Below are 23453 nucleotides of genomic sequence, written 5' to 3'. Positions count from 1 at the left end.
CATTCCTAGATTGAACACCGTTAAAATTAGTTACATCAGTTGTTTCACAAATATTCATTTTATTTTACAAGAGTAGCAACAAAAAGTATTCTCAAAAGAATTTTCTACAAGGGTCGCTCTCTCTTTTGTAGGAGCGAGTCAAGGATAAGTAAAAAAAAGAGTAGACGAACGAACGGTGAGGTGCGAGCCGCTTCTGTGCATCGCTTTCTTGGATCAAGACTTCTTAAACCTCCCCATACGAAATTCATTTCCTACAACAGTATCTCATCACGATCCCTACTCGTTCTTACACATATCATTAGTACTAACATCGTATGCAAACAATCGAAATGAAAGCTTTTACACGTATTTCCTGCATAAATGCTGTCACTGCAACCCCCTTTACTGAAACCCTGATCGAGTATGTACACTGCCGAAAAAAATACAACACCCTCAAGGAATGTGTTCACCACCACCAGGGTATAATATGAACGTACTGAGACACTCGACTGAGTTGCAGTTCAGACGCAGCTCTGCGACAAAGAGTTGCAGCTATGCGTCCCAGTGTGTACCAGGCCGAAGTCTATGCTTTTACTGTATCTATCTCTTTCTTTCTCGTACGTAAACAAGGTCCCTCTACCCTAGCCAGGTGTTCTCTTTCCTTTGCCAGGCAGTACATTGTTGACGACCATGATAGCTGATGAAATTAAACCGCAGTGTGTTCTGCGCAGAACATGCTAACAGCAAAGAGTACAAAACCCAGCAAATTAAAAGACTACTTTTGAAAGAAGTTATGCAGAGTTCGGTGGAAGAGACATTGAATTCAAATGGTTCAAATGGCTCTAAGCACTATGAGACTTAACATCTGAGGTCACCAGTCCCCTAGACTTTGAACTACTGAAACCTAACTAACCTAAGAACATCACACACATCCATGCCCGATGCAGGATTCGAACCTGCGACCGTAGCGGTCGCGCGGTTCCGGACTGAAGCGCCTAGAACCGCTCAGCCACAACGGCCGGCAGACATTGAATTCTTCAAACGTAAAGAAGCTGCTCTGAGAAGTCCACGTAAGGATACAACATGCTACTTTCTCTAGTCAACAGAAACTGATTTAGAAGGTTCATACCGAATCACTCTCCAAATCGCTGAGACCAAGAAACTTCGCGTAAATAGGGGAGGAGCCCATCGAATTTGGCTTACTAGATGTGGTGAAGTTAGTTCACGGAGAGCAACATGTGGAAAAGATAAACAAAATATCTCTTCCTAACAACTCCACCAGAAATCATTTCGAGAGAATGAGTCTGGATATTTGGACACTGTACCCCAACGTAACAAGATGAAATCATTTCTTTGCACTGCAATTAGCTGAGTAGACATATGTTACATCTTGTTCCCAATTGCTTGACTGCATTCGATACATAAAAGATGACAGTCTTTGTTCTAAAAGTACTAGACACTACAACATGCAGTGAAGATATTTTTGAGTCAGTGAAGAATTTTGTTGAAAAAACAAGAGATGTCTTGCTCGAAGCTGGTTATGTCTGCACAGAGGGAGCACCTACCACGATGGGCGTTCGCTCTGAATATCTCACAATAGTGACAGAAGTTGCTCTAGATGTAGCATCTAGCCAATGCACTATGCACCATTATGCTTTGGCATTTTCTCACGCAGGTAGTGAAGAATGTAAACCGCATACCAGGTAGTGAAAAAAAAAAACTTCTCAAAGAGTTGTACAAAGAGGTTGGAACCAAATTTTTTGTGCTATTATTCCAGACAGAAGTACGATGGCTACCACGTGGCAACATGTTGCATAGAATGGTCGATATTCGACAGCAAATTGCTTTGTCACTGGAAAGGGCGAGGATAGAGAAGAACGAAGACTTACATGCCGAACAACAGATAATATATTTATTTACAAAGTGATGTAGCTTACGAATTTCTATCTAAAATGGGCTTAACCTCGTCTTACAAGGAAATATTGTGAATATTTCGCCCGCAGAAGACAAAATTGATAGTTTTCTTCGTGGATTAGAGATTTACCATCACAGGACTGAAATTCAAGACATTTCCAAGTTTCACAGGTGCACGACAACATCAGCGAAAAATGCACATTCGTACATGAAATGATTCAGCTCTTATCAGAAGGAATAAATTCTATCAGTAACTGTTTTAATGAACTGGAGACTCGACAAGTACATGGCTGGGCTTTAAGACCGTTTTCAGTGAATGAAGGAATATTTTAGGATAGTGAAGTTCAAGTCGGTGCAGTATTTCTTGGACTACATGAGGACAGCAGACTGAAACAGATTTCTCGAAACTAGCAGTAACTGGAAGAAAGATTGGCTTAGAGAATCCATTATTTTCAGGAAAAGTCTTCAGAATACTGATGGTAGTGGCCACAACTTATAGGTGTGATGTGGATTTGCACCTAAGGTGACAATGAAAACGAACGCAAGGAAGCGATTGAACTTGAAACATGATTTGCAATGTGCGTTGCCGAAACCAATATAAAAAGATTGTTGCAACCGACAATGTCAATGACTTTCGTTATTTTTTGTTTTAACATAACAACTACAAGAACTTGTGAAAATTTTGTATTTACTTCTAATATTAAAAACAGGAATGTTCAAACAATTTTTTTCCAGTCTAAACTCTCTGAGGTGTGTTGGTTTCTATATGATGTCATTTAGAGGTAATGATTTCAGAAAGTTTGTGAACCAATGTGTTAGTCTATGACATACAATACAATTACGATGCGTAGAGATTCTCTGATAATCAGTTTCTGAAAAAGCACTTTAAATCATCGAACGAATGAGACGGCGCAGTGGTTAAGTTCCTGGACTGAAATTGATATGGAGGACTTGCAAATTCCCATCAGTCAACCAGTTTCAAGTTTTCTGTTATTTTACCAATCAACTTGAAACGAACAGATGAGATGGTATCTTAACTATTACTCCCAAAATTTTCTACATTTTTCTTCGAAATTGAAAGATCTCTTAGATATTTAATTGCTGAAAGAAACATCCTTATTACCATAAATGAATTAAGTTACGAGGAGGGTATGTATGAAAAGCATAGGTGTATTTGATCTGACAGATTGCATCTATGTGACGGTGGAAGGCAATAACCAGGTCCCTTGTATTTCGTGGATAATGCTTTCGCTATATGAACTATTCGGGGTGGCCTCGTGGACTGACAGAGATTCGACATAGACTATAGCTGCACTGAACTCTCCAAAACTCACAACCGTAAGATGAGACATGCGTTCCGTTACGTTAAAATGTGTAGATAAAAAATCCTAGGTCAGGATCACTAAAGCTCCGTTATTTGTTAACTAGTTTAAGCTCATCGACGAGCCATCTCCATGTCAATAAATATTTTCTTTATTATTTGATTCGGTGTGTAGCAATCGCCATACATTACAATCGTCATAATCTGTTGAGCTAAATCGCAATTCTTGTCGTCTACAGGAACAAGGAAGTAGCTGCGTGACGAGTGTCAGAGTACTGTATGTAACCATGACAACCTACTTTAGTCTTCCAAATAACACTCAAATTTTTTATTGATCTGAAGACGGCTCGTCAGTGAGCTGATACTAGTCATCAAATAAAGTATGGTAGTATCAGCGACTTAAAATAAATTATTTTATCAAAATATTTTAACAACAACAAAACACTGAACCTTAGCAAACATGCATCTGTATAATTACAGGGTACTATCAAAAGTATCCGGACACCCTCTGCCTTTATTACTGTTTGAATGTTGGGGACACTTTCCATGAGGTGTCTGATTGTCTGTGGGGGAATAGCAGCCTATGCTGACTCAAGAGCCGAAACCAAACAAGCTAGTCGTGACAGACGCTGCGGTCTGGGCGAAGGAGACGTCCTAACTTATTCGAAAGGTGTTCAGATCGAGACTCTGAGAAGGCCAGTTCATGTTAGGAATTTTATTGTCGACAAACCGTTGTCGCACAGATGTTGCCCTATGACAGGATGTATAGTCATGCTGATACAGTCGTCGCCTACTAACAGTTCCTCTACTACACGCGATAAGCAATGCTTTAAAACTTGTTCATATTGTTCTGCAATTAGAGTTTTCGCAAGTGCAATAAGGTGAGCGTATCTGCTCCGCCCGAACAGGCCACGAAGACCCAACGGTACCGCTCGGCCGCCGTGTCAGCCTCAGCTCACAGGCGTCACTGGATGCGAATATGGAGGGGCATGTGGTCTGCACACCGCTCTCCCGGCTGTATGTCAGTTTGCGAGACCGGAGCCGCTATTTCTCAATCAATTACAAGGACTGAGTGCACCCCTCTTTGCCAACAGCGCTCAGTAGACCGAATGGTCGCCCATCCAAGTGCTAGCCGAGCCCGACAGCCATCAACCTCGGTGATCTGAGAACCGGTGTGATCACAGCGGCAAGGCCGTTGGCTGGAGCATATCTAACCATGACAGACATCCCCATACCGGAACACCACCTCCTCCATATTTCACTGTGGGTACTGGACATGATGGTAGGTGTCGTTCTCCAGGGATTCGGCGTACCCATTCCTTTCCGTCTGATTGACACAAGTTATAGCGTGATTAGCCGTTCCAAATCACTCATGTCCAGTTATCGACTGTCCAGTGGCATCGCTGTTTACTCCACATTATACGTCGCATAGTACTGACTACAGAAACGTGTGCTTTCGAGGAGCTGTTCGACCGTTGAAGTCACTCTTTTCAACTCCCTATGCACAATCATTGTGCCAGATGAAGTGCTGGTTGCACTATGGAAATCTCGTGTTTTATTCCGCTGATTCTATGCGATTTTAGCGAACCGGCCTCCGCAAAGCTCGACGATCACTGCCCAACAGTCCATGAGATATGCCTGGTCTGGGTTAGCTGTTTTCGTTCCTTCTCGTTTCCACTTCAACGTTACATCACCAACAGTCGATGCGGGCAGCTCTACTGGGATCTAAATTTCACTGATGGACATGTTGCTCAGATGACATCCTATGACTAGTCCACGTCTCAAGGCACTGAGATCTCTCAACTGACCGCTTCTCTGCTGAAAAAACAGTGATCCCCACCTCGCTTTATACTGGCAAGTCTACCTCTTTGATATCTGGTGATCAACTCCGCATTAAATAGGGTTGTCCGGAAACATTTGATCGGGTAGTGTAATTAAGTAGCTTCTGTTAACTAATTTTTGGTTTACAATGATTTATAAATTTTGCTGTACTGAATAAATCTAAACTTTCTGCAATCTATGAACGACTAGACTGCATTATTCCTTGGTGAAATTGGTCGTTTTTCTATCTTAAAGATTTCTAAGTACTCGATTTCGTGTTGACGTCCTTGAGCATTGACACGGAAGAACGGGAGAGAGCAGGAACGTAGTCCACTGGACAACCGTGTCCCGAATCTACCATGTCTGTTAAAACTAGACTTCCTTTCCTTTGATTAAGACACTACGAAGATATTCGCATTGGAACTTTACATAGTGGATTTCTGACTAGTGAGTGGTAACGATGAAGCGGGCGCAACAGTTCAGATATGGGGGACGTGAATCATCTGATCTTTGCTTGCCAAAAGTATGATAAAGTTAGATAAAAATTCCTCTCTGAGCTAGGGAATCTGGGGATTCCGTTCCCTTTAAGTATTATTAGCCTACTAATGCTTCTATGTCTCGCGAGGTGCATTTGAAGCAGTAATATGAAAATATGAGAGAATCGATTACAAGTGAAGTGATTTTCTAAAATGTATGTGTTTTCTAAAACGCTGTGTAGGAGATGTATCATATTTCTTGGACCTGTCCGTGGCTAAATAGTGTTATATGGGTGAGTGCCAAATAAAATAAATAAAACAGCCTTTAGTCGTCCGCGCAGAACTTCTTTAAAATCAGGTATGATTCAGAACTGAAATGTTTGGCTCAGTGTTACCAACGACTGCAGAGCTTACAAAAGGAATATTCAGAAAGAAAACGCTAGTTATTTCATTTACACATTTTTATTCAGCAATTCCGAATGGCGTCGCATCATTACAGTACATCTGTTAGGACAAAGAAGCTGATGAATCTCTCCTCCACGCTGGCGCCGACTTTTAACGTCTGCTGCTTGTGCTGTTGCTGCTGGCGGCTACCAGAGAATCCACCAGTGACGTCACAGTGTCCACAGCCTGAAACACAGCATTAAATCTCCAGTCTGTCAAATGCTTTGATGCTGCTCTCCATCGCATTCTACGGCGCCCTTAATCTTTTAATAACTGGATATCTACTACGCTCAACATTCTCTACTTTTTTCACTTGGAATGGAGTCCACTGCCACTGACAAATTTCATAGATGATAACAATTTACCGCACTGGCTCTTATTGTCGAGATTAAACTAACCTTTCATTGTTCACTATTGGCTGTATAACAATATCCAAAGCGTAAAGTTTAATCCGTTAAGCTTTCATACTTTGGCCTCATTCAGCATACTCGTCTATATCGCACAATTTTAGAAGGAGGTGTGTGGCTGTCTGGGTTTTAGAATTACAGGCGTAGCACCAGGTATTACGAAAATAATAATTACCAGTACAGTTACAACAGTAAGGGAGTACTGTATCTAACGGATTAAGATTTGCAATTTGAAATGTATCACTCAACTAACTAATGTAAAATAAATCGTTTAATCCTAACGAGAACAGCCAGTGCGGAAAACTGATTTCATTCATGACGATTTCTGCTCTATATTCTGCTAATCTTACCTGTCCCACTAATTTTCCACTGTATTTCATCTCATCGCCATATTAAGTGTTCGTAGACGCGTTAGGAAACATCGCTCTAAGACAGTGGCAGTCAACCTGGTCCCTTCCGATCACTAGTGTGTGTTCCGGCTTTTATGTTGGGTGTCAGGCGATTGGCATTAAAGATATTTTCATTACGTTTTCATAAAATTTTGACATCTAGTATTTGGTAAGTAATTATTATCTTATTCTTCATCTTACTGTAACACTGCTTAATAGATTTTATAAAGTAGTTTCTCTAGTATGCAAATATCAATTACTGTGAACTTCTGGGCTGTTAAAATGTTACTACTAACAGAGATGCATAGGTGGGCAGTAGGTAAGAAAGGTCCGCCCTAATACCTGAACGGTCAGCGCGTTGGAATGCCACGCCTGGGTTCGATTCTCGCCTGGGGTGGAGATTTTCTCCCTTCAGGGACTGTTTAATGTGCTGTTATCATCATCATTTCACCCCCATTGTAGACGCGAAAGTCGCCCAATGTGGCGTCGCACTCCATAAGACTTGCACATGGCGGCCGAACTTCCCGCATGAGAACTCCCGGCCACTGACGTCACACAATCATTTCCCTGACTAAACTGTTCATTCTTCTGGTTAAAGATATCTGTCGACATGTTTCTTCGCTGAAACTACATTAGTAGTCTAGTGTCCAAGAAAATGAGTAAATTAAATCAGTTGTACTATGTATAGTTTGTTTTTCGTACCCGAGATGTCATCGTCTGTGGCAGTCCCTGAAGACCTACTTCTTAGGAAGACAGGAACAGGGTGTACACAACATTGCCACAACAAATTTGAAACTACTTCAAGTCAGCTGGGGGCTTCGGTTTGCAATTAACGGCCGAAAGAGCATGTGGTAACCATGAGATCGTATTTGCTAATATTAACTATATTATTAATCCAGAGTTACACAGTCGTTCAGAAAAGAAATTTTTAAAAGCCAGCCTTTTCTCTCACAGCCACTACTGCAGATTTTCGAAAACATCTTGGTAGCATATAAAGCGATGTTTGTCGAGCGTAATATAAGCTCTAATATGCACTGACGGAAAAATATTGGAAGATCAAGGTTAATATAGGTGTGAGATAACTAAAACTAAACTAAACTCCTATCGAACAGATCATGAAGGGCCAAAGGTACCGACCGGCCGCCGTGTCATCCTCAGCCCACAGGCGTCACTGGTTGCGGATGTGGAGGGGCATGTGGTCAGCACACCGCTCTCCCGGTCGTATGTCAGTTTCCGAGATCGGAGCCACTGCTTCTCAATCAAGTAGCTCCTCAGTTTGCCTCACAAGGGCTGAGTGCACCCAGCTTGCCAGCAGCGCTCGGCAGACCGGATGGTCACCTATCCAAGTGCTAGTCCAGCCCGACAGCGCTTAACTTCGGTGATCTGACGGGAACCGGTGTTACCACTGCGGCAAGGCCGTTGGCTAGGCGTGATATAAGCCACTGCAAAAAAGAAATGCTAGTACAATAATAACCGATGTAGGTGCCAGAATGTTTAATGCAAGCATTGAAACGTGCATGCATCGTGTTGTACAGGTGCCGGATGTCAGTTTGTGCGATGGAGTTCCATGGCTGTTGCACTTGCTTGATGAATTCAGGGACGGTTAGTGGTGTTTGTAGTTGACACTGGTGTTCTCCTCCGATGAATGGCATCACAACAGGTCGAACCACCAGACTGACGTACAGACTGGCAGTCAGAGCGCTTGGGATAACTACGAGAGTCCTACAGCTGCCATACGAAATCGTACTCCGGACCATAATTCCAGCTGCAGGTCCAGACAGGTTGGTTGCAGGCTCTCAGCTGGCCTCCTAACCAACACACGGCCTTCACTGGTACCGAGGTAGAAGTGGCTTTCATCGGGAAACACAACAGAATTCCACCTCTCTGCTCCAATGAGTTCTCGCTTGACTCCACTGATGCAGCAGATACTGGTTGTTTGGGGTCTTGGAATGCACACTACAGGGAGTCTGGCTCGGAGATGAAGTAACCGATTTCTAACACGAACTTCCAGCATCCTGGAGTAGCGTGGATCAGCATTTAGTTATCCGTATGTATTGTAACTGTTCATTGCACATTTTCGACATCTTCGGAAATTCCATTTTCGACTATGTTACGCTGATTTGAAAAAGGGGCCTCGGCCTGAAACAAGTCATCGAGTGAAATAACGTATAAATTTGCAGCTTTGGATTGGTTATCTGTTCTGCCGATTTGTAAAAGTTGGTTGTGTCACTGTGGAGGCAACTGCTGCTCAAACTGCACGACCATGCTCCGAACACATCTCGGCTCTTGGTGGTGCCACGTTTCCTTCTGAGATTCGTTCTTCTTCCGACCGTACATTCCCGTGACCACCGCTGCCAGCAGTCATGTACAGTGGCCACTTTCCTGCCAAGTCTTTCTGTAATATCGCAGAACGAACATCGAGCTTCCCGTAGCCCAGTTACATAATCCTGTTCATAGCCTATGAGGTGTTGACAAAGGCGTCTTTGTCGCCTTAAAGGCATTCTTGACTAACATCAAGTCACCACGTAAAATCCCAGAGGTGATTTTCACGACCGCTACAGTGTGTAATTAAAGCAAACCTGGTTAGCATCCTCGTAGAGGCATTCCTAGAGCCACTTTGATGCCCCTGGCGTGAAATTTGAGTAGACATCATGTATTAGATGAGAAAAACGCCCACAAATAGTTTTATGTCTTGCAACTCATACTGTGTCAGCGTATAAGAGCCTGTTACTAGAAGTAGAAACATATGTATGTATGTGTTGAACTGGGGACCTAGAAACGACGGGGAGTTTCGTCCCCGCCTTAGCCCTCAGTGGTACACAACACCAGAACCGGCTGCAGCAGTCCACTCACCCCACAAAAAATGGCTCTAAGCACTATGGGACTTAACATCTGAGGTCATCAGTCCCCTGGACTTAGAACTACCTAAAGCTAACTAACCTAAGGACATCACACACATCGATGCCCGAGGCAGGATTCGAACCTGTGACAGTAGCAGCAGCTCGGTTCCGGATTAAAGCGCCTAGAACTGCTCGGTCACAACAGCTGGCATTACCCCACCGCCGCCCCACACCGAACCCAGGGTTAATGTACGGTTCGACCCCTCCCCCCTCGGGAACGTCTCATTCCAGACGAGTGTAACCCCGATGATTGCGTGCTAGAGTAACTCTGGTGTACGCGTACGTGGAGACTGTTTGCGCAGCAATCGCCGACATAGTGTAACTGAGGCGGAATAAGGGTAACCATCCTGAATTCGCCGAGACAGATGGAAAACCGCCTTAAAAACCATCCACAGGCTGGCCAGCACATCCAACCTCGCCACTAATCCGCCGGGCCGATTCGTGCCCGGAAGCGTCACGCCTTCCCGCTCGGGAAGCAGTACGTTAGACCGCACTACTTGCCGGGCGGGCTAACAAATATATATTTACAATAAAATAAAAGTTGCAATATTAATCGGAAAAATACTTGCCATTGCTGAACAGAAAAATGTGAAAAAACAGTCGTAGGCAGTAGCAGTTGTCGACTTACCTTAGTAAAATGGGTCAACTGTAAGAAGCAAATGTTTTGCAATAAACACCTGCTCAACTCTATACAACGAAATTAGCATCTCAAAATTCACCATTAATCCAGCAGGCTGCTATTCTTACCCCTTTGAGTGAGGACACGACCATGTTAAGCTTCGCGTTGCCCACTGCCTGTGCGAGGTCCACCAGCTGGTTCAAGGAGGCGGTGGCGTTCGTCGTCAGCTGGACGATGGCGTCGACGCTGTCTTCGGCCGCGTTGTCGAGCAGGCCGATCACCTGAGCCACGTCGCTGCCGATGCCGTTGGCCAGCGAAGACACAGAGTTCAGAATGCCAGACGAGACGCTGCCGGTCAGGTTCTAGAAGAAGGCACGAGAACACACGGATAACTGGGGCCGAGGTTTACAACTAAACGACTGGTAATGAGTTACGGAACGTATTCTATTTCCTTCTCGGAATAGAATCTAATTTGAAACGAGTGTTTACTGCAGTTCCTCACGTAAGGCGGTTGATCTAGCAAGCAGCGTTCTCACCTGAAGATGGCCGCTAACGAAGGGCTCAAATATCGTGAAAAGATGATTGCTTTATCCGGCTACGTATTCAACAAGAATATTTTCACTTAATTCGCCGGCAAAGTCTATGTAATGTTGTTACGGTCATGTGCGGAGTGCAGAACCGCATTTTCGCAAGCATAGATTTAGCAAGGGAACTTTCGCTTAAAACTTCTATTTTCTTAGCTTCTATAGAGAGCTAAACTGGTTAGGGTTAATCTCACCAGTCTGTCGTCTCAGTTACAGATGAGTGACGACAGATTCCTTTGCATGCAAAGGGGAGTAACAGTAACCGTGAAACCCGGGAGCGGCGTTTGAGAAAATAAATAATATGAAACAAGTACCGACTTCACCCATTAATGTTATAAAGTCTATCGAAATCTGCGTGTAAATACAAGTTCCTGACATAAGATTATTTTTCGATATTTGCTGAATAAAGAATTAAAAATGAGGACTATTATCTGGAGTTCAGACAACACTGAAATGCATAATTCCTTTGCTCGGCTGGAAAACACAATATTGCAACAACGTCGGATGTTATAGTTTCAACTTCTCTACTGCAGTTGTAATTTTCGTCACTTTATATGAATTTCGTGTGTGAAAGATGTTGAGGAGAACAGATGTGGAGATCAAACTACAGCTGTTATGTGAATCATTTCACATGTGACTGTAGGAGTGGAGTTCTACTTCTTAGATAATAATTTACTCATCTCTTCATTTTTATGTAGATTTAACCACCAAAACTTTCTACTCAAATAAATATCAGCTTGTTTCCGTCATATGATTAACCACCAAGACGACATAACCAACTCACTTTTCAGGTAGAGTTATTATTCCTGTTGGCCTTAGAAAATCAATTCTTATTTAAAAAGAGTAGCCTCCTGTGCGTCTATCCATTAGCATCATTAGTGTTTTATGCCACGATAGTCAGAAAACATCACTAGCAGTTCGGCTCAGCGTGTAAGTAAACAAATAACACATTCCGTAAGGACTTAAGTTGTGCCTTTAGAATTCTCCCCTCTGACACTGACAAGTGCAAACAAGAAATGTACGTTATGCACCGTACACGCTCCCATAAACGGATACAACTGAATAAATCCGAAGGAAATGGGAGTGGTAACGGACTTACTGAACAGTGTGAAACTTTTGACCGAAAAATCATGTTCACTTTCTACGTGAGACTTACCAGCAAAAAGAAAATTAGTGTTCGCCGCGTAGACACCTTAGTGAATATCAACTGTTATACTCCCATCTTAGTAGGAATCGTCCGAGGAATTAATAACGTAGAAGTTCAAAAAGAAACTAATCTAGATTCGAATCATTTCGACACACGTATAAAGCTGAGACATATTCCATTAAATAAAAAATGTGGCAATAAATGCGAACCATGAAAGGCTGCAGGAGAACACATGTGAGTTTCACAGACTGTTACTGGAAAAGAAAAATGGAATCCGGAGATAATATGCGGGAAATTCTGTCAAATCATTACAACTAACGCTCAGACGCAGATAGTGAACTGAAGACTGCGATCAGGCAACTGACAAGCGAGCAGACAATCGTAAAGCTTGATATGTAGAAAAATGGAAGACAAATTTGACAGATACAAAAAAGTGTGCATACCGACAGCGACAATCCTGTAGCAAGACAAAAGAAACATATCTCCGGGAAATATAAGAAGAGCCTTCGACATGACTATCAAACCATACTTAAATGAGAAGCAACCATAAATCATGAATTTTTGAAGAGAAAATGAGAAACTGTCAGGGAATAAGGACGAAAATTGTGAAATCTTAGCCAGATACTTAGAGAACTTGTTAAATTGTGAAGAACCCTGAAGATAAATGGCAAAGAACAATTATAGAACAAAAGTTGAGATCCACAAGACGAAAAAGAAGTACTTAAAATAGCTGCGGAACCTAGAAATAACAAAGTGGCAGCTAGAGACACAGTCACAGCAAATATTCTGAAAAAGGGTAGTGAAATAACGTTTATAAGTTCAAAGCAAGAAACGGGAAAAGTCTGTGAATCTGAAGTAATACTCATTCATTCAAATAATAATTCTTTTCATCCTTCACACACAAAAAGTTGAAGAACATTTTTGGTGAAATAATTGTTTTAGTGGTTTGTCATGAAATGACAAAGTGAAAAATTCTTAATTTCCCGACACTCAGTAGTCCTCGCTCCGGTTGAAAATGGTACACCAAACGGAAATCTGTGACGTTCAACAGGGATAAGTTTCGCCGTCGTAAGATGAACTTGAACAATTCTGTATTAGGGGGATTTATATGAAGACGAATGTAATCACTGTTTTCTTCTGAAGTATTATCATATTTCTTAACATTGCTTGAACCTCTACCCGACTCACATAAAAAATATATCATCTTGGCGAAGAGTTCATGGGATGTATTACAAGCGTTAAAAATCACTAACATAAAATCATGTAATTCTCGAAGTAGAGGTATGTGAAAAGGATGTTATTTATGTATATGAAAAAAGTGGCACAAAACACCACATTATGAGTTGTACGTTGCTTCTAAGAAATATTCGCTTGTCACCGGTTGTCAAAAATGTATCTAAGATATGATGTAAGAACATAAAGTGTGTTTCTGAATATCTTCCTTTGCCAAAAACTATGCAATACTACAACAATGTGACATCACGTCTGTTACTTAATTGCTTACCAGAACTCCTTCTACCGCGGTCTCAACTTGGTCTTGGACATCCTCCTGCAAAGAATGAAAGAAAATGTTTTCACTATTGTAATGCCTCTTGTAGATCGTGACCGTCTTTCAGCCACAGTTTATAATCCCACCTGTATGTCAGACACGACGTTAGCAGTCGTGTTAAGGGCGTCCACGAGAAGATCCTCTCCCGTCTGGATAGCAGTGTTGACAGTATTCTCGATACCCGAGACGACTTCGTGGGTGGCGTTGACCATCGTACCTACGGCCTGTCCAAGCGATCCGAGTACGTCTCCCAGACCGCCGATAAGACCCCACGTGGGAGTCGATGTGCCGATCTGGAAAGTAACAAGAGACAATAAAGTCACTCTCTCCATAACATGCAGAGTGTCTGGAATGCTTTGTCTCCATTAGGACTAACGACAAATCAGGATGGTTGTACCATGAAACAGTGTGTTTTATCTCAACTTTGGTTCCGACTCCTATGTCGATACCACCTAACCGGTTGAACGATAAGCTGAGTGTAAGCAGATATGTACCACCGAAAAAAATGTCGTGTTCTAGTCGGACGATGACTTTGCAAGAAACCAGGCTGCTTGTGTTAATGGACAACCCCGGAGTGTAAGATGAAGTTTGTTTCAACAGACTTCTGGTGGTAGTGAAGGAGTAGCTAAATAGCTTGTCTGTCTCACGTTGCCGGCCGGAGTGGCAGGGCGGTTCTAGGCGCTTCAGTCTGCAACCGCGCGACCGCTACGGTCGCAGGTTCAGGTTCGAATCCTGCCTCGGGCATGGATGTGTGTGTTGTCCTTAGGTTAGTTAGGTTTAAGTAGTTCTAAGTTCTAGGGGACTGATGACCTCAGAAGTTAAGTCCCATAGTGCTCAGAGCCATTTGAACCATTCTTCTTGTCTCACGTTATCCTGTCGTGAAAGACTGATAAAAGGTTTGGAATCACCTCACAGTCTGGTTAACGGTATGGTCGTACCGTTGCTTATTTCCGATTAGGCAGCCAAATTTTAACAGTGAAAATATCTTCCACAGCTAGATATTAAATGACTTCCTATACTATCAATATTCACTGAAGTACCGTAATAAGCTGGACTTCTTCACACACGGGAAAATGTGATTCGAGGCACTTATAAATGTTTCACTGCTATGGAAGTGGATACAGCTAAGACTCGAAACTCTAATAATTTTGTTTCGGAAATGATGCAGCTAAAAGACTGCGAAACTTTTATATTGGTATTGGATGTGGTGCATTGTGCAACAGCTAAACTTTGCATTTTCGATGCAATTTGTACAGGAAATAAAGTGAGACATAAATATGACTTCTGAGGAGAGACTCACATCAACAAAAAAAGTTATGAAATGTCGGCTGAAAAGTCACATAGAAAAAGCATTCTGGCACTCGTACATGGAAAGCAAGGAGGTGATATCGAAGAGTGGAAAAGAATACTTCGGGGAGATACATAAGAAAACAAAGTGAAGAAGGATAGCCAGATGGAGAAGAAGAAGAAAAGGATAAAGAAGAAGAAGATGATGATTACTTCATCAATGTGCCAGTAAAGCGAGAAACACTGCTGATACGGTCTATGCTACATACAGGGTGGTCCATTGATCGTGACCGGGCCAAATATCTCACGAAATAAGCGTCAAACGGAAAAACTACAAAGACGAAACTTGTCTAGCTTGAAGGGAGAAACCAGATGGCACTATGGTTGGTCAACTAGATGGCGCTGCCATAGGTCAAACGGATATTAACTGCGTTTTAAAAAATAGGAACCCCCATTTTTTATTACATATTCGTGTAGTACGTAAAGAAATATGAATGTTTTAGTTGGACCACTTTTTTCGCTTTGTGATAGATGGCGCTGTAATAGTCACAAACATATGGCTCACAATTTTAGACGAACAGTTGGTAACAGGTACGTTTCTTAAATTAAAACACAGAACTTAGATACGTTTGAACATTTTATTTCGATTGTTCCAATGTGATACATGCAACTTTGTGAACTTATCATTTCTGAGAACGCATACTGTTACAGCGTGGTTACTTGTAAATACCACATTAATGCAATAAGTGCTCATAATGATGTTTAGCCTCAATGCATTTGGTAATACATGTAACGACATTCCTCTCAACAGCGAGTAGTTCGCCTTCCGTAATGTTCGCACATGCACTGACAAGGCGTTGACGCATGTTGTCAGGCGTTGTCGGTGGATCACGATTGCAAATATCCTTCAACTTTCCCCACAGAAAGAAATCCGGGGACGTCAGATCCAGTGAACGTGCGGGCCATGGTATGGTGCTTCGACGACCAAATATGCTATTCAATACCGCTTCCACCGCTATGTGCCGGACATCCATCGTGTTGGAAGTACATCGCCATTCTGTCATGCAGTGAAACATCTTGTAGTGACATCGGCAGAACATTACGTAGGAAATCAGCATACATTGCACCATTTAGATTGCCATCGATAAAATGGGGGGCAATCATCCTTCCTCCCATAATGCCGCACCATACATTAACCCGCCAAGGTCGCTGATGTTCCACTTGTCGCAGCCATCGTGGATTTTCCGTTGTCCAACAGTGGGTATTATGCCGGTTTACGTTACCGCTGTTGGTGAATGACGCTTCGTCGCTAAATAGAACGCGTGCAAAAAATCTGTCATCGTCCCGTAATTTCTCTTGTGCCCAGTGGCAGAACTGTACACAACGTTCAAAGTCGTCGCCATGCAACTCCTGGTGCATAGAAATGTGGTACAGGTGCAATCGATGTTGATGTAGCATTCTCAACACCGACGTTTTTGAGATTCCCGATTCTCGCGCAATTAGTGTGCTACTGATGTGCGGATTAGCCGCGACAGCAGCTAAAACACCTGTTTGGGCATCATCATTTGCTGCAGGTTGTGGTTGACGTTTCACATGTGGCTGAACACTTCCTGTTTCTTTAAATAATGTAACTATCCGGCGAACGGTCCGGACGAATGATGTCGTCCAGAATACCGAGCAGCATACATAGCACACGCCCGCTGGGCATTTTGATCACAATAGCCATACGTGAACACGATATCGACTTTTTCTGCAATTGGTAAACGGTCCATTTTAACACGGGTAATGTATCACGAAGCAAATACCGTCCGCACTGGCGGAATGTTACATGATACCACGTACTTATACATTTGTGACTATTACAGCGCCATCTATCACAAAGCGAAAAAACTGGTCCAACTAAAACATTCATATTTCTTTACGTACTAGAGGAATATGTAATAAAAATGGGGGTTCCTATTTTAAAAAAATGGAGTTGATATCTCTTTGACCTATGGCAGCGCCATCTAGCGGGCCAAGCATAGCGCCATCTGGTTTCCTCCTTCAAGGTAGACGAGTTTCGTTCTTTGTAGTTTCTTCGTTTGAGGCTTATTTCGTGAGATATTTGGCCCGGTCACTATCAATGGACCACCCTGTATATTACAGTGTAGATTACAGGGTGCTGATAATGAGACCAACCTCCAGTTATCTTTTCAGTATTGTAGTTTCGTATCTTAAGAGAAGAAACTGAAAGAAACGATATTGGTCCAGTAATGATCACGTGAAACCAAATGTCAACTTCGTAAGTGAACAGACAGCAAAGTGTCATTCTACACATATTGCGAAAGTTATGTTGTGCCGTCCGAGCCGAGCACGGTTAAATGGGGAGGTGGTGGTGGGGGGGGAAGGGTCCAGCAATTAGTGTTGCAGCCATTCCTGCTCCTTATTTATGGTATGCCTATTACGATGACAGGTGATTAAAAAGTATTTCTGTTTGCTGATGACGTAAAACCATCTTGGTAAAGCTTAGTAGTTAAGGATGTTGTGTGCAATGCTGGTACTGTTTCAAATAGCGCAGTTCAAAGCATATGTTCATGGCTTGTAGTAAATAAGCTAACATTAAATCGCAATAGGACGCAATTTTTACAGTTTCTAACACGCACCTCAACAAAACCTGGCGTCCTAATTACACAGTATAGATGTATGATTAGTGAAAATCAACATTTAAAATTTGTAGGTGTTCAGACTGATAGTAAACTGTCGTGCAATGCCCAAGTTTAGGATTTTGTTCAGAGAATTAATGCTACCATTTCTCTATCAGAATGTATCTCAAGTATGTGATAGTTCGACACTTAAAGTAATCTGCTTATTTTAATTCGCTTATGACGTATGGTACTGTATTTTGGGGTCACTCTTCCTATTCTCAAAGGTTATTTTTGGGTCAGACACAGGCGGTTCGAGCGGTTAGTAGTGTAAGTAGTGTAAGTTCGCGAACATGTTGTCGACTCTTGCTCATTAGTCTTAGTATTCTGAAACTGATTTCTCAATGTATACAGTCTTTAATGTCAGTTTTTGTTAACAATATCAGCTTTCACTCAGCGCATGCTAGGCAGAAATCCAATCTGCATTTGGATCCAGCCTCCTTCACTCTTGAGCATCCATTTTGAATAAAGAATAAAATTCAAAACTCTCGTCAGTAATACTCGTATTTGCGAATCCAAACTGAAGAGTTTCCTCATGGGTAAGTCCTTCTATTCTGTCGAAGAATTCCTTGAAAAATCTAGCTAATTCCTGTGTTACATTGTCGATTGTTTTTGTATAAACTGATAGCTTGTCGTTTTTTTAGGATTCATAAACATTTTATTCGAGCTATTATTACTTTTCTGTTGCAATTAATGTACTCACACGTTCCATGACCATGGAGATTTGCTCATCAGTTTAGTTCTAATTAACTAGAGGCGCAAAATAAAAAAAAAAAAATAGAAAATAAAAGAATTAAACAGAATCCGCTTCCGCAGTTCAGGGGTCAGTGTGTGTAAGACAGTCACATACAGCAACAACATGTAGGTGCAGGTGTTTTTATTGCTATTTCGTTGGGGAAGACCGGATCTACTCGGTGGGGAAACCGGTTTGGTAATTACATGTGACCTCAGTACCCCAACGGTATACACTATAGGCAGAATGTGCGGTAATGGCTGATCTTCAGGGCAATTCCATACGTGAGTGACTGCACAAAACCCTAAGATAAAAAAGACACAGAGCGTCCGAGGCGCCACAGCCAAGCTCCTAGCTTGCAGTAGGCTCGAGAGTGAAGACTGCACGTACCTGGAGCACAGAGGCCAGAGCGAACAAGATGATCAGTTTGGACGCCATGTCGGTAAATGCTGCTGCTGCTGGTTCTGCTGCTGCTGAGAAGTGCCACTCTGATGCGGAATCAACGCATTTTATACCATTTTTCTTCTGAAAACACAGCTTTGGCATAATGTTGCAACGATACCAAATGTAACTTCTGCAAACAGGTTGCGTCAGGTCATGAAGTTAGTACAGGTGCAGAGGAGGACCTTGAACCAGTGGTGACGAACGTGATGGATGTGACGTTACTTGCAGTTACCACAAGGAACCGGTTGAACTGTAAGTCACAAGGCCACATTGGTGTACTCAGCTGTTCGCCTTACTGGAAATTAGCGTCTCACCGCCGTCCTTATTCACTCATCTCACACTATGAGGCTGTTCTGTAGCACCGTCAGCCCTGATTTTTTAATTCATCTCCAAACTTCAACAAGACATTTATCCTCAGCAGCACAAAGCAGTTTACACTCAGCATATCGTCCACCTAGACGAACTCTTGAAAATGGCACAAATACCGAAACAAGCCTGTCGTGAATCCATGCAAAAACAAGAAGGGATAAACTATTTGCAGCTAATTTTGTAAAAGTAAAGAAGATGCCATGTTTTGGCGTTACGCAAGCTGCGGACCAAGCAGAGAAGAAGCCTTGTGCACTTGAAACTAAAAAGTGCTAGTTGCATAATTCCTAAGAGTGTGGCAGAACGATGTTTCATATAATATCTTTTCTGCCCAACTAACTTGTGGGTGAAGTTTCGGAGCGAAACATGTGTTTGTTTCTGAGTGAGCGATAATTAAGCTATTCTTATCTTGATGCTTCCTATAAGAGCAGAGTTTAGGGCAACTGCCTAGCCGTTAGTTACAACTGAAATATTGCAACACAGTTTTGTGAGCACCGATCGGACATACAGGAATATTGAACTTTGTTCAATATAATTTCTCAACGTACGGTTTCAAATGCTCATTTCTGTCATGTATAAGCCTGTGAAGACTTACTGTGCAGTGTAATGTGTCCCACAAAATTAATAATACGAGGAAGAGAAATTTTGAATGTTAATTTTTCCGGAGGTGGGACATATCACGTTGAAGACAGAAGACGCACATTAATTACATAGATAAGTAAAATTTTGAGGGGGAGTGAAATTAAAACGTCTATAGTAGAAGACAGCCCTATTACCTGGATACTTAAGTGCCAGTAAATTTAGACGCACATATCGTCCTTGGAGAACGGAGAAACTAGGTGTCGCCAGACCGTGATAACATGAAACTAAATGTATTAGATGGCTTACATTATGACAGCAATAGCAATCGGACTTAGTATTATGAATTTGGTCTACAGGTTAGAATTATGAATGTGGTAAAGGGCATTTGATAGCGCGTTGATGTCGTGTTATCGTCACGTCACCGAACCAATCGCTCCCAATGTATTTAGCTTGCTGAAACATATCGTAAATACATGTTTCATGCATTATTAGTAAAGGGTATTAATTTCTCAATAAATGAAAACATAGTAAGTTCAAGTAATAGTAATATTTGTAACCAAATTACTTATAATAAACAACAGGTCCTTACAACATGGCAGTCTGAGATACAAGGTAACAAGAATGAGGCTTACCGTGGCTCATTTCTTTTCAAAAGATAAGATAGGAGAAGTTTATGAACGGATAATATCCTACGTCAAAGGTATAACTTCAGCTACAGACTTAAAATTATCTGAACGTTGATATATAGAATACCGTGATTTGTTATAGCAGGATACGGTTTCAAGAATGAATCTTTGACCCTGCAGAGGAAAGTGCGTTGAAGTGAAACTCACGGAAAAATTAAAACATTTTGCTAATCCATACTATAATCCGCAGCCTTGGTCTTCGCAAGCAGTTGTCTCACTAGCCCAGTTATCCAAGCGCACCACACCATTCATCTCAAACTTTCGTTCTGCCAATATATCTCTGCTAGTGTCTGATCTACAGAGAGACTTTCTAGTATATTCCTTGAGTACTACATATTATGTAGCAAAAATATACCTAAATAAAAGATAAGCGTTGTGAAATACGTTACACTTGTAAAAAATTACATCTGTCATCGCAGAATAAATACTCTTCCCAAGTATAAGGTCAATGAGTGGAAAATTGTTTGCTCAAGATATGCGATGTAAAATATTAAACTACTTTCATTTTTATGACGTCAGCTTCACCTACTTTCTGGAGGGATGCTGGCTCAGTGACGAACATTTGAGACAGCAAAGAAATCTATGGAGTGGCATCATGGCCGTGATGTCAGCAGAGAGCGTGTGTACGTCATATGTGTAGTGTATGTGGGGGCTCGTGGTGAGATGAAATCCTCTAACGTTTGTTTCGAAATTAAATAGATTTCTACATAATTGTAAACATGTATATTTGTTAACTTTTAACATTGTTTTTCTGATGGATTAAATGACATATCTAATACCATTGTTAAATGATCTTTGGATGAAAGACTAACTTATTTGCTTCAGTAGCAGCTCTCAACAGAAGGATGTGGTGGAAAATGACCATGGAACAATTTAAGTGTTGCCCGTTTTGGAGAAACATTGTCAATCCACGAGACATCCCTGAACAGTTCGTGTAGTGGAAGCAAGGTAAGGGCCCAGGTTCTCCTTGTGGTCCGTTACATAAGTTACAAAATATCAGAACCGATACTTTTGGCGTTTTCGATATACTTCTTCCTTGTAATTTAGTTCTTGTGTCTTACTAACGCTGTTTTCTTGCGCAATTGAATATTTTACAGATATTTCTCAGTCAAAGAACGCTGAGAAAATTTTGGGAGCGGTGTACTTAAGGTACAATCTCAAAAAAATGGTTCAAATGGCTATGAGCACTATGGGAATTAACATCTTAGGTCATCATTCCCCTAGAACTTAGAACTACTTAAACCTAACTAACCTAAGGACATCACACACATCCATGCCCGAGTCAGGATTCGAACCTGCGACCGTAGCGGTAGTGACCGCTCGGCCACTCCGGCCGGCTACGAATTTGTGTCCAGGGACTTAACCACTGCAGTGTCTCCTTTGGTCGATAACTTAAAATGCTATGTGAGAAACAGACTAACAAGATATCGCTAAGTATCGAAGTTGTACATTATGCCATAGTCTACTAACAGATACACTCGCGACACTTTCTGTTGATCCATTTGACAGGAGGAGCAACGACAGCTCTCAAAGCGGTGAAATCGTACCATCCCATAACGTCATAGACACCGTCTGCTCCAAAGTATCCGGACACTCCTATGTAATGTGGAGCTGACCACTAGATGTCAAAAGAGACGGACCACTATAATAGGATGCGGGGAGTATTGTCATTAGAGAAGCTGTAGCAACGGAATGGTTGGGTCAGGACAGCTCAGTGACTCCAGTCTGGACTAGTCATCGCACTTCACCTCAGTAATAAATCCATTAGCGACATCTCAGAAAGATTACATCGTGATTATGGAAAGAGCAAGCAGTCAGCAATATTGTGTTGCTGCTATATACATGCCTTATGAGTAAGGAAAAAATAGGAATTCGCTTGATATAAAAAAACGGCTCTAAGCACTATGGGACTTTAACATCTGAGGTCATCAGCCCCCTAGACCTAGAACTACTTAAACCTAACTAACCTAAGGACATAACACACATCCAAGCCCGAGGTAGGATTCAAACATGCGACTGTAGCAGCAGCGCAGTTCCGGACTGAAGCGCCTAGAACCACTCGGCCACAGGCCGGCGCTTTATATAAATTTAGGTTAGGGTCAAAGAGTTCGTACCAAGGTGTCGCGATCGCCTTTGATTCGATAGTAAATAATGATTTTTAACACTATTTTCTCCTAGAACCAAGTTTTAAAAATGGACGAAGATTCTGATGTAACGTCTCGTCGACAAAGACCTCGTTAGAAACCGAGTACAAGCTCGGAATACGAGAGGACGGGGAAAGAAATCGGCCGTGCCGTTTCAAAGAAACCATCCTGAAATTTCCCGTAAGTGATATAGGGAATTCACAGGCAACTGAAGTGCAGTTTTGAACTCTCTTTCCCCCCATTGTGAGTTCAGTGTGCTAAACACTGCGCCACCTGACTTGCTATCGAACTTTAGTTGTTGCATTTAGTACACTTCGGAGCGCAGATAATCTGCTTCTTCGAATTAACGACCGATGATGTGATAGCGAAGAGCGTGCCTCCATACTTTCACAGAGCCGCAATCTTTAGAGTAATTCATCACTCACGTGACTCAGAACCATTCCAATTCTAGCGAAAATTCAGAAACGTTGAGACTGTTACCTTGTACACGCAGCAGTTGTTGTTCTGCTGCAGCTGTGCAACCATATCGGAAGTCTGGACGTGCTCACTCCAGGATATCCGCTGCGTGCATTCAGTTGCCAGGTAGCAGCTGACACGGGAGCTGCTGATGCGCTGGCGGCACTATCCTGGGCAGTTGCTATACTTCACTGCCGGTGTTATTAGGAACAGATGCTTTCAGCTTTGTTAGATTGACTGTAACTGCTATTCTAAGTGTCAGGTGTTGTGCAAAGCGGTGGCCTCGTCCACAAAACGCCTTTAATTTAAAATAAAATTATCAATATTTAAGACTTTTATGGAAGTAGCCTAAACAGAGGTCCTATTTGTAGCTTGTCGTACAGATGATGTTATGCACATAATAGGGCTACTCTTTATCGGATGGATCCAACGAGTTCAGTAAACACGAGAGAACAAAATACAGGGTGTCCTGGCTAGGGGTACACAAATGCTTATAACGAAAGAACTCGTCATTTTATGTTTTT

General features: G+C 42.1%; 1 protein-coding gene and 1 pseudogene across 2 annotated transcripts in view; both read right to left on the bottom strand.

The window, feature by feature from the left end:
- Window positions 1-5954: 5954 nt before the first annotated feature.
- The window catches only part of LOC126419889 (uncharacterized), a 92565-nt gene continuing 75066 nt past the window's right edge, over window positions 5955-23453 (bottom strand). Inside the window, exons 1-5 of one of the 2 annotated variants that reach the window (XM_050087151.1) lie at window positions 18642-18783; window positions 13637-13843; window positions 13506-13550; window positions 10399-10632; window positions 5955-6141 (exon numbers count right to left, since the gene is read on the bottom strand). In XM_050087151.1, the coding sequence (XP_049943108.1) occupies window positions 6067-6141; window positions 10399-10632; window positions 13506-13550; window positions 13637-13843; window positions 18642-18689 (609 nt within the window). In that variant the 5' untranslated portion in view covers window positions 18690-18783 and the 3' untranslated portion in view covers window positions 5955-6066. Of the gene's footprint in view, window positions 6142-10398; window positions 10633-13505; window positions 13551-13636; window positions 13844-18641; window positions 18784-23453 lie in introns of those variants that run through there. The other variant, XM_050087152.1, reaches the window with a different exon arrangement.
- Window positions 8058-8175, bottom strand: LOC126420060 (5S ribosomal RNA; annotated as a pseudogene).

The sequence above is a fragment of the Schistocerca serialis genome, chromosome 9 (genome assembly GCF_023864345.2).
Source record: "Schistocerca serialis cubense isolate TAMUIC-IGC-003099 chromosome 9, iqSchSeri2.2, whole genome shotgun sequence".
In the NCBI taxonomy this organism is placed as follows: Eukaryota; Metazoa; Arthropoda; class Insecta; order Orthoptera; family Acrididae; genus Schistocerca; species Schistocerca serialis.
The sequence above is the reverse complement of the archived record's forward strand: the minus strand, read 5'-3'. Positions and strand labels throughout refer to the sequence as shown.